At 34.5% G+C, this 14774-nt stretch overlaps 2 protein-coding genes across 2 annotated transcripts; both read right to left on the reverse strand.

Annotated features, from left to right (window-relative positions):
- Positions 1-1077: 1077 nt before the first annotated feature.
- LOC131603066 (uncharacterized) lies at positions 1078-4021 on the reverse strand. Its single transcript, XM_058875316.1, has 2 exons — positions 2821-4021; positions 1078-2366 (listed from the first exon to the last, which is right to left on the reverse strand). The coding sequence occupies exons 1-2, from the start codon at positions 3476-3478 to the stop codon at positions 2344-2346; spliced, it is 681 nt and encodes a 226-aa protein (XP_058731299.1). The 5' UTR covers positions 3479-4021; the 3' UTR covers positions 1078-2343.
- A 145-nt stretch (positions 4022-4166) lies between these two features.
- Positions 4167-5130, reverse strand: LOC131603065 (chlorophyll a-b binding protein AB80, chloroplastic-like). Its single transcript, XM_058875315.1, has one exon. The coding sequence runs from the start codon at positions 5048-5050 to the stop codon at positions 4250-4252; it is 801 nt and encodes a 266-aa protein (XP_058731298.1). The 5' UTR covers positions 5051-5130; the 3' UTR covers positions 4167-4249.
- Between the last annotated feature and the right edge of the window lie 9644 nt (positions 5131-14774).

Here is a 14774-nt window from a genome sequence, read left to right on the forward strand (position 1 = left end):
TAAAAAATAGATAAACATGCATTTTTATGTAATAATAGTAATGACATTATATAAATATGTAGTGCAGGTATGGGGCGCGGTGGGTAGTAAGATACATGTGCCCGCATCCATACTCGCTTATTTTAATGGGTAATTACTCGTGCTCGTGCTTGTATCCATTTTGCGGATTTTTACCCTACTCGTTGTGGATATTTTTTACGGGTACCTATAGGGTATCGGTCAAATTGTCATCCCTATATATACTTATCACACATATTGCTCATTTAAATAACATATCTAAACTACTTGTTACTTAACTTAATGCTCAATTTCTACAAATGAATATAGAAATAAAAAAAGTATAAAGAAATCAAAAACTTTTGATGTTGACCTCTTTGATCAATTAAATGTTGAAGGTAGACACTTGGAAGTGAGTTGAATGGGTTTGAGAGTTTGTGAGTTGAGAGAGTTTGAGAGTTGAGAGAGTATTATGAAAAGTGGTGAAGGAGAAGAGACTTTGACGCGTATTCGATTAAAAAAGCATCTGGAGATGCATCTCTGTAAGTTATATGAAGATGCATTCTCGTAAAAAAAATTTGACGTAGCCTTAAGGCATGTCTCAAAAACGAATGTTAATAGGATGCGTCTAAAATGCATTTTTAAATTTTAAGAGTAATTTTGATTTTTCACTAATGTGGAAATGTTTAGGTGGAAAAATAATTCCGAAAATTAAAGTAATTATAAATTTAAGGTGCCGAAGTTGAGAAGCTTCATAAGCCTAATATATATATATATATATATATATATATATATATATATATATATATATATATATATATATATATATATATATATATATATATATATATATATATATATATATATATATATATATATATATCCTACACTTTAATTTTAAGTTAGATTATTAAACATATATTACACAATTAATCATTGTATGTATTAAAACCAGTAAAACCACAAGACAAAACATCTTAACAGTATTTCAAATTCTAAAGTAAAATTATAAAAAGGTCACAATCCAAACTTTTTTTCTTGTGACTATTTGCTTTTTACTTTTTTTTTAAGGGCAAAATAAATTAAATAAAAGAAATAGGAAAGGCATAAGTAATGTCTATTACACCAGTCCGCAAATCACAGAAAAACAGAAAGCTTTAAACATCACTACAACCCACCAAAAAATAGTGAAAAGCACTCCTAAACTAAAATACAAGAGATTCACACCAATCCCACCCCAAAAAGATATACAATCCAAACAGGCTTAAGTTGTCATGCCTCCAATTATAACAGTTTTGCTCCACAATTATTCCAGCAGCATAGTTAAAGTTGGTCTAAGAATCCAAAATTTTGAGGCTGAAACCAAACCTCCTATGCTAATAATATCAGAAAATGGAAAAAATGGACAACATACGACAGAAGCTTATAACCGGACGAACAAAACAGCCTCTGAACCGACGCAGGCAGATGGGCACTAGACCGAAACAGAAAAGCAGAATTTCGCCTGAACCGATTAATTTCACCAAAACACCGACGTGATTCAAAATCAACGAGACGGAACAAAAGAGATGTCACTCTTGATGTGGTGATAATCTCCACCAGGACCTTTTTAAATTGACATACAGATGACACAGTGATCGTTCAGCATCTGATTCCCAAGCAAGCAGTCGGATTGGTTATCCAATGATTGAGGGGGTAGTTAAGTCTTTCACTTTGCACTTCAACCATTTCCATGTTGCAATCTTAATTTCTTCACTCATTTGCTCTGCTGATCTCGAACTGTCTCTAAATACTTTCTCATTACGCCCATTCCATAATATCCAAATACAGCCGAACCAAATTACACAGAGTTTCTCCGCTTGCATTCTGCCCATTCCGCAAAGTCCTTTAAACTGGTGATAATTTTCTATAGCATTGTTGTGCATAGCTGTATGAATGTTCAGCCACCTTAGGACCGACGCCCAAACCTGCATAGAGAAACTACATTCAAAGAAAATATGAGAAGCATTTTCAGTAACCGCGCATCCAAAAGGGCAGTCCGATTGGGTTTGATTGAGAACTCCTCTCTTAACTAAGTTATCCTTCGACGCAATCTTATTTTGGAAAAGTCGCCAAACTAGAACTGCCACTTTTAGCGGTATGAATCTATTCCAAGCTTCTATGTAATTCTTTTCTTCGTCAGAAGGAGTTCTCGCCATAATAATCTCATAGGCTTCTTTGACTGAGTATTGCCATGAACCCCAATTCCAACTATCCCTCCTCCCTAAATCAAGTGTTATGTTCTGAATTTTCTCGCCAATTTTGTTTACTACTGCTAGTTCTTCTTGTGATAGATCTCTACTCCACTTAAATCTTTGTAGCCTTTCCTCCTGTTCCATTGGTAACAAATCTCTAATCAGGATGTTTTTCTCTTCACATATATTGTACAAACTTGGATATTTATCCTTTAGCAATACGCCATCGCACCACGAAGCCATCCACAAAAGGGTATCCTCACCATTTCCTATATTTCTACTAAGGTTACTCACTATCCAATTATGTTCAAATCCTCAAACTCCTTTTCTATGTTTTGTAAATCCTTCCACCAAATTGAACCATCACTCTCATCCCCAATTATTCTACCATTCCTCTCTCCATATAGTAATCTCCACTTCCATTTTCCTAATAGAGCTAAATTAAATGCTTTTAAATTCTTAATACCCAAACCCCCCTCGCTTTTGGCCTGACACACTCTATCCCATTGCACCCAATTAATTTTTCTAGTGTCTTCTCGCCCACCCCACAAGAACTTTTTGAAGAGAGATTCAAGTTTGCGAATGATACCTGACGGTGCCTTAAAGAAGGAATGGAAGTAGACTGGTAAAGCATACAGGACTGACTTCAAGAGAACTACTCTTCCATCAATGGATAAGTGTTTGTTGTTCCATTTAAACAATTTTTGCCTAACAGTGTCAACCACTGGTCTCCACATTCCTAATCTTCGAGGATTACTCCCGATCGGTAGACCCAGATAAGAAAACGGGAGACTACCAACTCTGCAATTTAGTACTAGCGCCGCCTCCTCTAGCCATGTTTGTTGAACGTTAATCCCGAATAGTTGGCTTTTATGGAAATTTATCTTCAAACCCGATGCCAATTCAAATAGTTGTAGTGTTGCCTTGATTGCCCATATATTTTTCCATTTCTTTTTACCCATTATCAGCGTATCGTCGGCATATTGCAGGTGGGAAACCGACACTCCGTCACTACCGAATTGAAATCCTTCAAAGTGATTAAGTTGGACCGATTTGGCCATCAATACGTTCAGCCCCTCTGCCGCTATTAGGAAGAGAAATGGTGAAAGAGAGTCACCTTGCCTTAAGCATCTTCCGACCCCGAACTCCTTCGTAGGGCTTCCGTTTACGAGGACCGTGACCCGAGCTGCCTGTAAACTTTCAAAAATCCACTTGCGCCAATTCTCTTGAAATCCCATCTTCTCCATTACGGAATCTAAATATTTCCAACCCACCGAATCAAAAGCTTTTTCAAAGTCTACTTTGAATATCAAAGCATCTAATTTTTTCCTTTTCGCCTCATCCACATTCTCATTTGCAATTAAAATACTAGGTCTTCCTTCTAAAAATGCAGACTGTGAAACTGAAATCACCTTTTGCACCAATCACCTTTTGCACCACCGTTCTCAATCTGTTGGCTAGAATTTTGGATAGATCCTTTTGCATACAACCAACTAAGCAGATTGGTCGAAATTCCGACATGCTCACCGGGTTGTCTTTTTTCGGTATTAGTGTGATAAACACACTGTTTAAGTATCAGATTCTTTAGCACTTAATAAGTGTTTGCGGAAAATATCTAGGAAGAATAGATTCATTTTAAAAAGAGGATAATCAACAAGCCTACCATTCTTCAATGGATCAAACTATTATTTCTAAAATTGAAAATGCAATTGTTTCTTATATCTTTATATATAATCATGTGGCTGGTCATGACTAATAGAAAATTTGCACCGACAAAAACAAAAGCGGACAGAACGATAGTTAAAAATCCAGACTAAGAATATTTGAGATACAACTTCATGTTATCTTAGTCTTCCAATCACAATCATGAAACATAATTTATATAGATAAAAAGTGAATCACCTCATATTAGTTAACCTACGCATACACAAATGATAACCATAATAATTCACATTCAGTTGGGAAGAACATTACAACAACAATAACATACTTCACCAAAAACATAAACATAATAGCGTTCACTTTCCGGGAACAAAGTTGGTAGCATATGACCAGGCGTTGTTGTTGACTGGGTCAGCAAGATGATCAGCAAGGTTCTCCAAAGGACCCTTTCCAGTTACAATAGCTTGGACAAAGAATCCAAACATAGAGAACATCGCTAATCTACCGTTCTTCAGTTCCTTCACCTTCAATTCTGCAAAAGCTTCTGGGTCTTCAGCTAAGCCTAATGGATCAAAGCTACCACCTGGGTAAAGTGGGTCAACCACCTCACCAAGAGGACCACCAGCAATACGGTAACCTTCAACAGCTCCCATCAAGATAACCTGAGTAGCCCAGATGGCAAGGATGCTTTGTGCATGGACCAAGCTTGGGTTGCCCAAGTAGTCAAGTCCACCCTCGCTAAAGATTTGAGAACCAGCCTTGAACCAAACAGCTTCACCGAATTTGACACCGTTGCGAGACAAAAGCTCTGGGAAGACACATCCCAAAGCACCCAACATAGCCCATCTGGAGTGGATGACTTCAAGTTCACGGTTCTTGGCGAATGTCTCTGGGTCAGCAGAAAGTCCGGCAGTGTCCCAACCGTAGTCACCTGGGAACTCTCCGGTCAAGTATGATGGAGACTCACCGGAGAATGGACCTAGGTATTTAACACGGTCTGGGCCGTACCATGGGCTACCAGAGGAGGCTACTTTCTTGGTGGTAGCAGACTTCCTCATGGTGAACCTTGCAGCTCCCAATTCTTGGCTTGATGGGATCAGCTTGACTGGCTTGCCAGCCAAGGTTGGGGAAGAGAGAGCCATGGATGATGCGGCCATTGTTTATTGCAAGGAAATTGAAAAGGTTTGTTATGATTTTGATAATTGTACTCTTATGAATGGTGATTTGATAAGGTGAATGTGAGTGTGTATTTATAATACAGATGAAGTTGATGTGCTCTTATCTTGTGTTATCTAAAGCTACAATCCTATTGGAAGTTGAAGATTTCGGTCTACACTTGGCAGCTCTCTAATCCACTTATGGGTTAGATTCTTCCTATGATCTCTAACCAATGTTGGTGTTCCATGTGTAACTGTGAGATTCTTATAGATATATGAGTGAACATTTTATTATATCAGAAAATTGGGTTAATTTATGAGGCTGTGCTTTAAACTGACTCAGCAGTGTAAGATGTATCGGGGTCCCCATGTTGTGCATAGTGGTTGTGAACCACAAAGGTGAAAACACTGTGACAGTAATGGACCAGTGCATGTTCGGATATTTTACTTTAACCAATGTTAGAGCAACGTGTAATATTGAAATAAGATAAGCAAGATAAATTGTGAAAAGCACCACGGCAAGGCAGTTTTACTTTCAATAGGAATCTATTGAAATACAGTAGTATGTGATTGAGTGTAACCATATAAAGTTGATGGCTTAAGTTGTTAGAATTAGAATTAGTCTATATTTGGTTTGGTTTTACGGTTGGATCACATATAACTAATTTCAAATGTATATGATTGATTTTGACATATTGAATTATCTTAAGTAAAATTGATTACGTTTTGTAGAAATAATTCTACTTTTGAGTTATTTTTACATTACAATTTATTATTCAATTTATTTTTGCAAAAATATATCCAAATATAAAGAATTTTACCTTCAATTCACTTTTAACTAGAAATGATATCTGGATTGATGATACGATGTTTTGTTGCGATGGAGTTGTACTTTTGATGCGGTGGAAAGGGAGTAACTTGCAAAGTTAACACTTCATCATCCAAGTAAGTGAAAGTGTACAAAATAATGAGAGAGAATATTTGAATACCTAAAATAACGCGTTTTCCTTTTTATATAGTGAAAGTGGTTAAAATCGTTCGCGTGAGGTGAGACGTGTTCTCTGTGTAGTCGTTGGATCTAATCATGCGGTGATAAACGAGTCTAAAGGGCAAAATTGCCTGTTCTTGTATGCAAGAGGAATCACGTATTTCACGCTCTTTACTAGTTGATGATGCTCCTGGGCCTTTCGCTTTGGGATTTATGAACGGCCCAGAACAATTGCCCCCCTAAACTTTTGTCTTTACTTTGCAAAACAAGGGTTTACCGCGTACGCCCCGAAGTTGGTTGCTTGGCTGAAGCCAACAAAGAGCTTTGATGGAGCAGACATATTAACTATTTTTCTTATAATGAGTAGCTTGTTGTAGCAGGGGAAAATTGAGACCAGGGTCATTGGATTGACCCAGCTCGTATTTTAGTGAAAGTCGCCACTGCGCTTTATTGTTTCCAAAGAAAATAGAAAAAGAACAAAGTAAAACTCAAAGAAGTTTTTAAAATAAAAACTAATAAAATAAAAAAGAGACCTTAGGTTCCGGGATTAGTTATGCAAGGGGAAGGTACTAGCACATCTCACATCTATAGTACTCTACAGAAACCTCTTTGAAAATATATATTATTGTTTTGTTGTTATTGTTTTTGTTTTATGAAATAGAGTGGGATGGTGAGAAAAGAATTTTATTGTGCTCGGCAAGACATCACATCTTGTGCCTACATACCCCTTGTGTGCAATAGAGAAGTCAGAGCATTGGTAGTTCCGCTTAAAAAGGAAAAAAATAGCCAAAGTGAAAATATATTTTTGGGTTATAAGCTTTAACAATACAAAGCAGGTTTTTAAAATGCTAAGCTTTAACAATACAAAGCAAGTTTTTAGTAAATCTCTTTGGAGTCGGTTTATGCAACCTTATTGTAGTATACTTTCAAAACAAACTTAGCTTCAACCAGTGTCAGAGCCAGACCAAAAAAATTGGGATGGCCGCCAGAATATGATAAAACATAATAAATGTCAAACGAAACATAATATAATTATATACCGTATGATTTAATATATTTTTTATATTAATCTTAGGATTATTTTGGTTCTTTGATTTAAAAAAGGTTTATGTGAATCTCTTAACACTTCAAAACATATTATGTTAATGTTTTTTCGTCTAATAAGCAACGAATCTAGCGATTGATTTTTAAAATTTTTTGTCGTTAATTAGATGAAAATGACTAACATAATATGTTTTAGAATTAAAAAGTTAATATAAATATTTTTTAAATTAATAGAACACACAATGAACTATGAGGGTAACTTATAAGAAAAAAATATATATTAAGTAATTACATCCATAACAATTGTGATAAATATTAACTTATGTTCAATATTTAAGACATTATTAATTTTTTTAAATTAATATTTTTTATCTATTAATTTAATGTTCAGAAATTCCAATTTGAAGATAAATAATGTGTTAATTCCTGATGAGTTGACGCATGCTTTGGTGAGTGATCTGGTGACCGCGAAGGGGGACTGGAACTCGAAGACCTTGGAGTGGCTACCTTCAGACCTTCGATTAAGCATTCAAACCATCCTTCCACCTGCGACAGAATATGAGGAAGATAAGCTACTTATTTCTATTGAAGATGACGACTCTTATGTTATTAGATCTATGTATGGGTTATTAACTGAAGATGAGGAAGGCTCGGGCGATAAAGAGGTTTAGAGGAAGGTGTGGGAATTAAATGTTCCTGAAAGGGCCAACATGTTTATCTGGACCCTAAAGCATAACAGAATGCTAACAAACTATAGGAAGAATTTGTGTGGTCTAGGTAGTGTAGGATGTGACTTGTGTGGCAATGTTGCTAAAACGGCTCTGCATGCTATGAGGGACTGTAAACTTGCGAGATTAGTGTGGGATAATAAGATTCCGAACTGTATAGCACAAGAATTTTACCAAACAAATCTCCAAGACTGGATTCTTCTCAACATTTGTGGTGTTGTCCATGAGGAGGTTGATTGGTGCAACTTTTGGGCCATTGGTTGTAATACCTTATGGTCATGGAGAAATAAGGAGGTGCATAGTCAAGACTTTACGAGACCGTCTCATGTTGTGAAACTAATCGAGGGTAGGGTCAAAGATTATAAGGTTGCTATGAAAGTGAGATATAGAGTTTTGGATAGAGATAAACATGAGGCGAAAATTCAGTGGTGCAGGCCTCGGTTTGGCTTTGTTAAGGTGAACGTTGATGGTGAGAGGAATAATCATGGGTTGTCAGGTTGTGGAGGGGTTATTAGAGATGCTTCGGGGAGTTGGATTGTTGGATTCGCAAAGTGTGTTAGGCGTGGAAGTAACATGTCCACCCCATGCTTGTTCTAAAAATTAAAATTCAATGTATATCATTTAGTATCAATAAATTTCAAAAGAATACATGTTGGTATCCTACCCGCTTGAGGGTTGTAACATGACCTGTTTCACGGTTTTTGAAACAAAAGATATAAGGCTCAAAATTTGATTTTAACCCACCCTGTTTTTCATGAGGATTTCCCTTCCTATGCTCAATTAAGAGATACATATACCACTTCATTGAAGCTCCACTCATGTTGTCTTGGAAATAGTGAATGAGCAATTAGTCTTTCTTGGTATATACTACCATCTTGCGATAATACATTACCAAGTGGCTTCTCGGACAAGTGTGCCCCTTGTACTTCTCGAACTTAGGATTTTTGAATTTGGCAGGCATAACTAAGTAAGAAACTAAGTACATATCCATGGCAACAATACCAATGAAATCATTGCCTTATATAGCCCTCACTCTTCTATAGAGTCTGGCTTCTAAAAAAGCCAGGGGTCAACAACAACAACACTAGTGATTTCAGAGATAATGTTCCTTTTAGGTTGAGCTTCTTTAGAAGTCAAGGCTTGTATAATCTTTATAATCTTGCTCATACTTCCTTTTAAATAATTAAGGGATAATACATATTCACCCCCTAGTTGAGACCAAACTTTTAATTGGTTTTTGCTTATTACATTTCTACATTAAAATAACAAGAAAATAAAATATAACTTAGATTAAAAAAAGGTGAACACTCCGGTACCCTCCTGTTTAATTGGGTACTGGTACCTTTATCCAATCAAATAATAGTATTCGATGCCACATCATCTTTTTGTTTTATTTTATTTTTAAAAAAAATTAAAATTAAAATCAATTTACACTAGGGTGTGTTTGATTCGGGGTAGATGGAGGGGAGGGGAGGGGAGGGGAAGGGAGGGAATATTTTTAATTAAATGTGTTTGGTTCAAATTTTATGAGGGAAGGGGAGGGGAGGGGAGGGGAGCAAAACCCCTCCAAAACACACTTTTTGCGTCCTCCCAAATCGGGAGGATTTGGAGAGGAGGGAAGGTAATCTGAACATTGATATTTTAAAACTTATTATAATTACTATAATATCCTCAGTTTTATTTTAATATTTCAAAATTATTCATTTTCTTTTGTATTACTGCTCTCTTCTGTGAGATTTTTCCGATTGCTTCTATCAACTTATTATAATTATTCTCCACCTTCAAATTATTTAAAAAAATTTGTCCTTAATATAAATCATAATCATTGTACTTTTTTGATTTTTTTTATAACTCTTTTATGTTTATTTATATTTTTTTCTTCTAATTTTGTTATGTATCCTATCATATTTTCTTTTAGATCAAACTTTAAATCTTTCATTTTAATTTTTTTAATTTATTTTATTAAAATATTTAAACCATTTATATTTAATAATAAATTATTTTATGTATATAATGTGTTGAATAATTCATTACGATTTAAAAGTTGTTATCAACATATAATTTAATTTGTTTTTGAATATTTTATTCGAATTAAGTGAAATTAATTTTTTAACATTATGTAGTAAGTTATAACTTTTTAGTCACTCAATATTAGAAATTTTACTAACAAAAAAATATGTATAAATTTTCACATTTGAATATCATATTGTATGACTCATATAAGATAATAAGGATAAAAATGTAAATTATTAATAAAACTCTTCCCCTCCCCTCCTGAACCAAACATATTTTTAATTAAAATTTCTCTCTTCCCCTCCCCTCCCCTCGTTTGAACCAAACACCTATCTAATTAAAAAATCTCCTCACCTCTCCCCCCCTCCCCCCTCCATTAAAATCCCTACCCCCACCCCCTCATTTGAACCAAATAGACCCTAAAGGTACTGGTACCCAACTAAAACTCATGGGTACCAAAGAATTTACCTTAAAATATTATTTAAAACGCCACGTGAGATGCTACGCAGGAAGTCAGCCAAACAAGGGATAGGGGGTTCTGAAAACAGAATCTGTGTTTTATAAGGGGGAATCTAACAAAAAAACTAATAGGGGGCAAAACCGAATCTCGCCCTAATAGGGGGAATCTGTGTTTTATTAACCTAGTATTAAAAGGTTAATAAGCAATATTTCCACCAAGTGAGCTACAACATTTTGTTGATTGTAATGACTTTTATTTAGTTTTTATTAACGTTTTTACTGTACATATAAATTACTAAACTGAAAAATTGTACATATTATTAATAATTAAAAAAACTGTTAATATCATAATAATTAAAAAAATTGTTAATATCATAATAAAAAGCTGTTAAACTAAAAAACTGTACACTAATTAGAATACTTACGTTAGAATACACTAATAATAAATTTAGAATACACTAATAATAAATTTAGAATACTTCCGTTATTATAAATAAATTTTCATAATAACAATTATAAATAAAACTGTACAATATTTATGGTAATATCATAATATATATGATTTAAATAAAACTGTACAATATTTAAGTTGGAATTTTTTTCTAATTAAACTTTTAAAGTTTTTGATTATTATAAATTGATAATTCTTTTAAAATTCTTTTATAAATTGTATTTTTAACTGTACATATTTAGTTTTATAATTAAATTAATGTTTTTATTTAGTTTTTGAATTAACTTTTTTAAATGTAATAAACATATATATATATATATATATATATATATATATATATATATATATATATATATATATATATATATATATATATATATATATATATATATATATATATATATATATATATATATATATATATATATATTCATATAAAATAAAATAAAAAGGTTAACATTTATATAAAATAAAATAAAATAAAAGTTAACATATATATATTAGGGGTGGCAAAACGGGCCGTCCGCCCCGCCTTAAGCCCGCCAAAAAACGAGCGGGGCGGGCATGCCCGCCAAATGAAATGGGCACAAAAATCATGTCCGCCCCACCAAGATGGCGGGTTGGCGGGCGGCGGGCTTGCCCGCCTGTTTTTATTTATACATTTTGTTCGTTCTTTTAATAGATTAATAGGTTTTTTTTTACCTTTTAATTAAATTTTTCACTTTTTTTTTAAAACAATTTTTTATAAAAGCAACTTTTTAACAAAATTTACTTAAAAAAATATTACATATATTTACAAATAAATATAAAATAAACCATCAAGAATTGAAATTACTAGAATTAACTAAAAAAGAGAGGCATTTGGTTGGAGACTTTTTCTTGATAGGCTTCCAACGATTGACGGTTTGTTGTATAGAGGCATGACTTTTCCTTTTGAAGAATCTAAATGTGTTTTGTGTGGTAATGTCCCGGAGGATAGGGATCATTTCTTTTTTGGTTGTTTGGTGGGTACAAAGATATGGAATGACATAGCTTATTGGATTGGTAAAGGGGAAATTAGGGAAAAGGAGTGTTTACCACATTTTATGGAGTGGCACTTGTTTTTTCGATCTCATAGGATTAGAGATAGTAAATTGGATGTGGTGTGGTTAGCCACCGTTTGGTCCTTTTGGTTAATTAGGAATGGAGTGCGCTTTAGGAAGGAAGCTTGGAGCATTAACAACACCGTTTGGAACATTAAGTTCTTGGTTTGGAAATGGTCTTTTTGTGGAGAGATTACTCATCCCAACTACTCTTTTTACGATTTTAGTAAGGATCCGCTCTTATTTCTATCGTAAGGGTATTTGGTGTGTAATTTTTTCTTTTTGTCGAGCCTTTCCGCTCCTCCTTTGTAATCGGGTTGGAGAACCCTTAGTTCTCCGTTTAATATTATTTCTTGATTACAAAAAAAAAAAACTAAAAAAGAGAGAATTTTGGAGAAGCGGCGGGCTTTGGCGGGCAGCAGGCTATGGTGGGCGGCGGTTTTGGCGGGGCGGGCTTTGGCGAGCGGCGGGCCTAAAATCCCAACTCAACCCGCCATTTTTTAGCGAATGCGCGGGCCGGCCCGGCGGGCCACGGCTCATTTTGCAACCCCTAATATATATATATATATATATATATATATATATATATATATATATATATATATATATATATATATATATATATATATATAAAAGTTTTAAAAGGTTAACATATATATTAATGAAATATGTTAAAAAAACTTATGCCCAGTTAGAAAACGTTAATAACGTTAAGATATATATTATTTGAGCAAGGAAAAAACAAGTAAAATGAATTAGTTAAGTGGTTTGGTGTTGTATATGCGATCAATTCGCATGAGTACCAAATTTTTTAGAACTATTAATCTATATTATATAGTAAACAAGTCCAAACAAGGAAATAGGGGTAGGGAAAATGGAATATGTGTTTTATAAGGGGGGAATCTAACAAAAAAAAATAATAGGGGGCAAAACCGAATCTCGCCCTAATGGAAGGGGGTGAATATGTACTATCTCCCGATAATTAGTATCTCCTATAACTTTTTAATTATGCTGCTCTTGATCTTCCATTCTTCGTCTGATGTTGGACCTGGTTCCGTATTTGTGTTGGGGAATTAGTTTGACGGTAGACAGAAAAATTCGAATATGAGGACAAATGAAATGTAGTTTTGATAACTTGAATGCATGCTTGAAGTTTTATGCCATGGAAAGCAGTGGAATGCAATTTCACCAATGCAAGGTCAACCAATGCTAGGTCAAAATAATGCAATACATTGTTTCATGTCACGTAGGATTCAAAGGTATTGACTTCAAAACAGCATGTGAGGAAGCTCTCATGGTGGCAAGATTTGGTTAACATCGACCAAACCTTCCCCTCATCGGTTGACTCTAGGATTTTTTACAGTAGGTTCATAGAGTCATAGATCTTATTTGGAGTTTTGTCATGCAACAGGATAGCCATTTTATGATAATCCTCGTGAAAGAGATCTATTATAAGTGGGGTTTTCACATTAGCCATTCAAGGTGCTCACCAAGGGGACTAACACTACGTAACCACCATAATTGGAACTAGTTCTACAAAGGTTCTTAGAGTCATGGACCTTGATCAGAATTTTTCCATGCAAAGGGCTAGCCATTTTATGACAAACTTCACGAGAACATCTACTCTAAGTGGGGTTTTCGTATTAGCCATTCAAGGTGGGCACCAAGGGGGTTAACACTTCACAACTACCTCCTAAACTTATGTTTTTTCTATTGTTTTTCAAAGCTCAGGTATAAAGATTCACTCAAGTAATATTTATTAATTCTCACGTATGAATATAATAAAGAAAGATAAAGTAAACATAAACATTTAAGAAGACATGAAAACAAAACTAACAATCCAATACAAAAACCAACTAAACTAAACTAGAGTAGACTAGCTTAGAAGAATGTCCCCAGCATAGTCGCCTACTGTTGTGGCAATGAAAATACCTGAGCATAAGGAACGCTCGAAATACAACAAAGTCGCCACCGAAATTTATTTATTCTAAAGGAAAGAGAAAATATTGACTAAACCCACGAAAGAAAAGAAAATGGTTATTGCAACTAGATCAAGTTTGGGGTCGGTTATGCAAGGGGAAGATATTAGTATCCCTCACATTCGTTATACTCAATGGGGCTCATTTAGTTAGTTTTGCAAAAGAGATTTAGCTTATGTTATTCGTTTTCTTCTGGTTATTAAAAGAAAAAAGGGACTAAAGATAAGTTTTTATTAGGTTGCCTGACAAGATTTCAAAAATCCTGCTCCTACGTTCTCCAATTGCGATGGAGAACTCAAGGCTACGTAGTTCTGAGTAGCAAATGTTTGTGTGTTGGTCGATTTTAGCGAAAGATTCCCAGGTTGCATTCGAACATAAAATATTGCTATCTAAAACAGGGATAAATTGAACATTTGTGTCATTTCAAGAATGGAGAACATAAACCGAATCAACACAGATTTATGTCCTTATCACATTCGAGCAGAAATCGTTTGATATTCTCGTGTTGAAGCGCTATTTGCATCGTCGCTGAATGGACAAAGCATTTTTTGTTTTTTAAAAGGTTTTCAAAGTCGCGCTTAAGCGAAAAAGACTTTGATGAGTTGAAATTGATTTTTATATGGATTTGAGTAACCTTTTGAACAAGGTGTGCATCATGTACTCGTTTACTCAAGGTTTCAAAGGGATGGGCATCCAAATGTCCTTTTTCATCCATGTTTATGAAAATTATCTTTGCGGAATATGAGTACCCGTTTGAACAAGTTGTGCACCTTGCGCTCATTTACTCGGGTTTCAAATGGATGTACATACAATTGTCCCGTTATCCCAAGTTTAACTAAAGTATTTTAGGTAGAAAAACTAATAATTATTTTGAAAAAAGTGTGCACCTTGCGTCCGATTATTAAGGTTTCAAAAAGGATGTGTATCCAATTGTCCTTTGTCTTTCGATTTTGTTGTGAAAAAAGATTTGAAAGCGAAAA

This window comes from Vicia villosa, linkage group LG5 (genome assembly GCF_029867415.1).
Source record: "Vicia villosa cultivar HV-30 ecotype Madison, WI linkage group LG5, Vvil1.0, whole genome shotgun sequence".
NCBI lineage: Eukaryota > Viridiplantae > Streptophyta > Magnoliopsida > Fabales > Fabaceae > Vicia > Vicia villosa.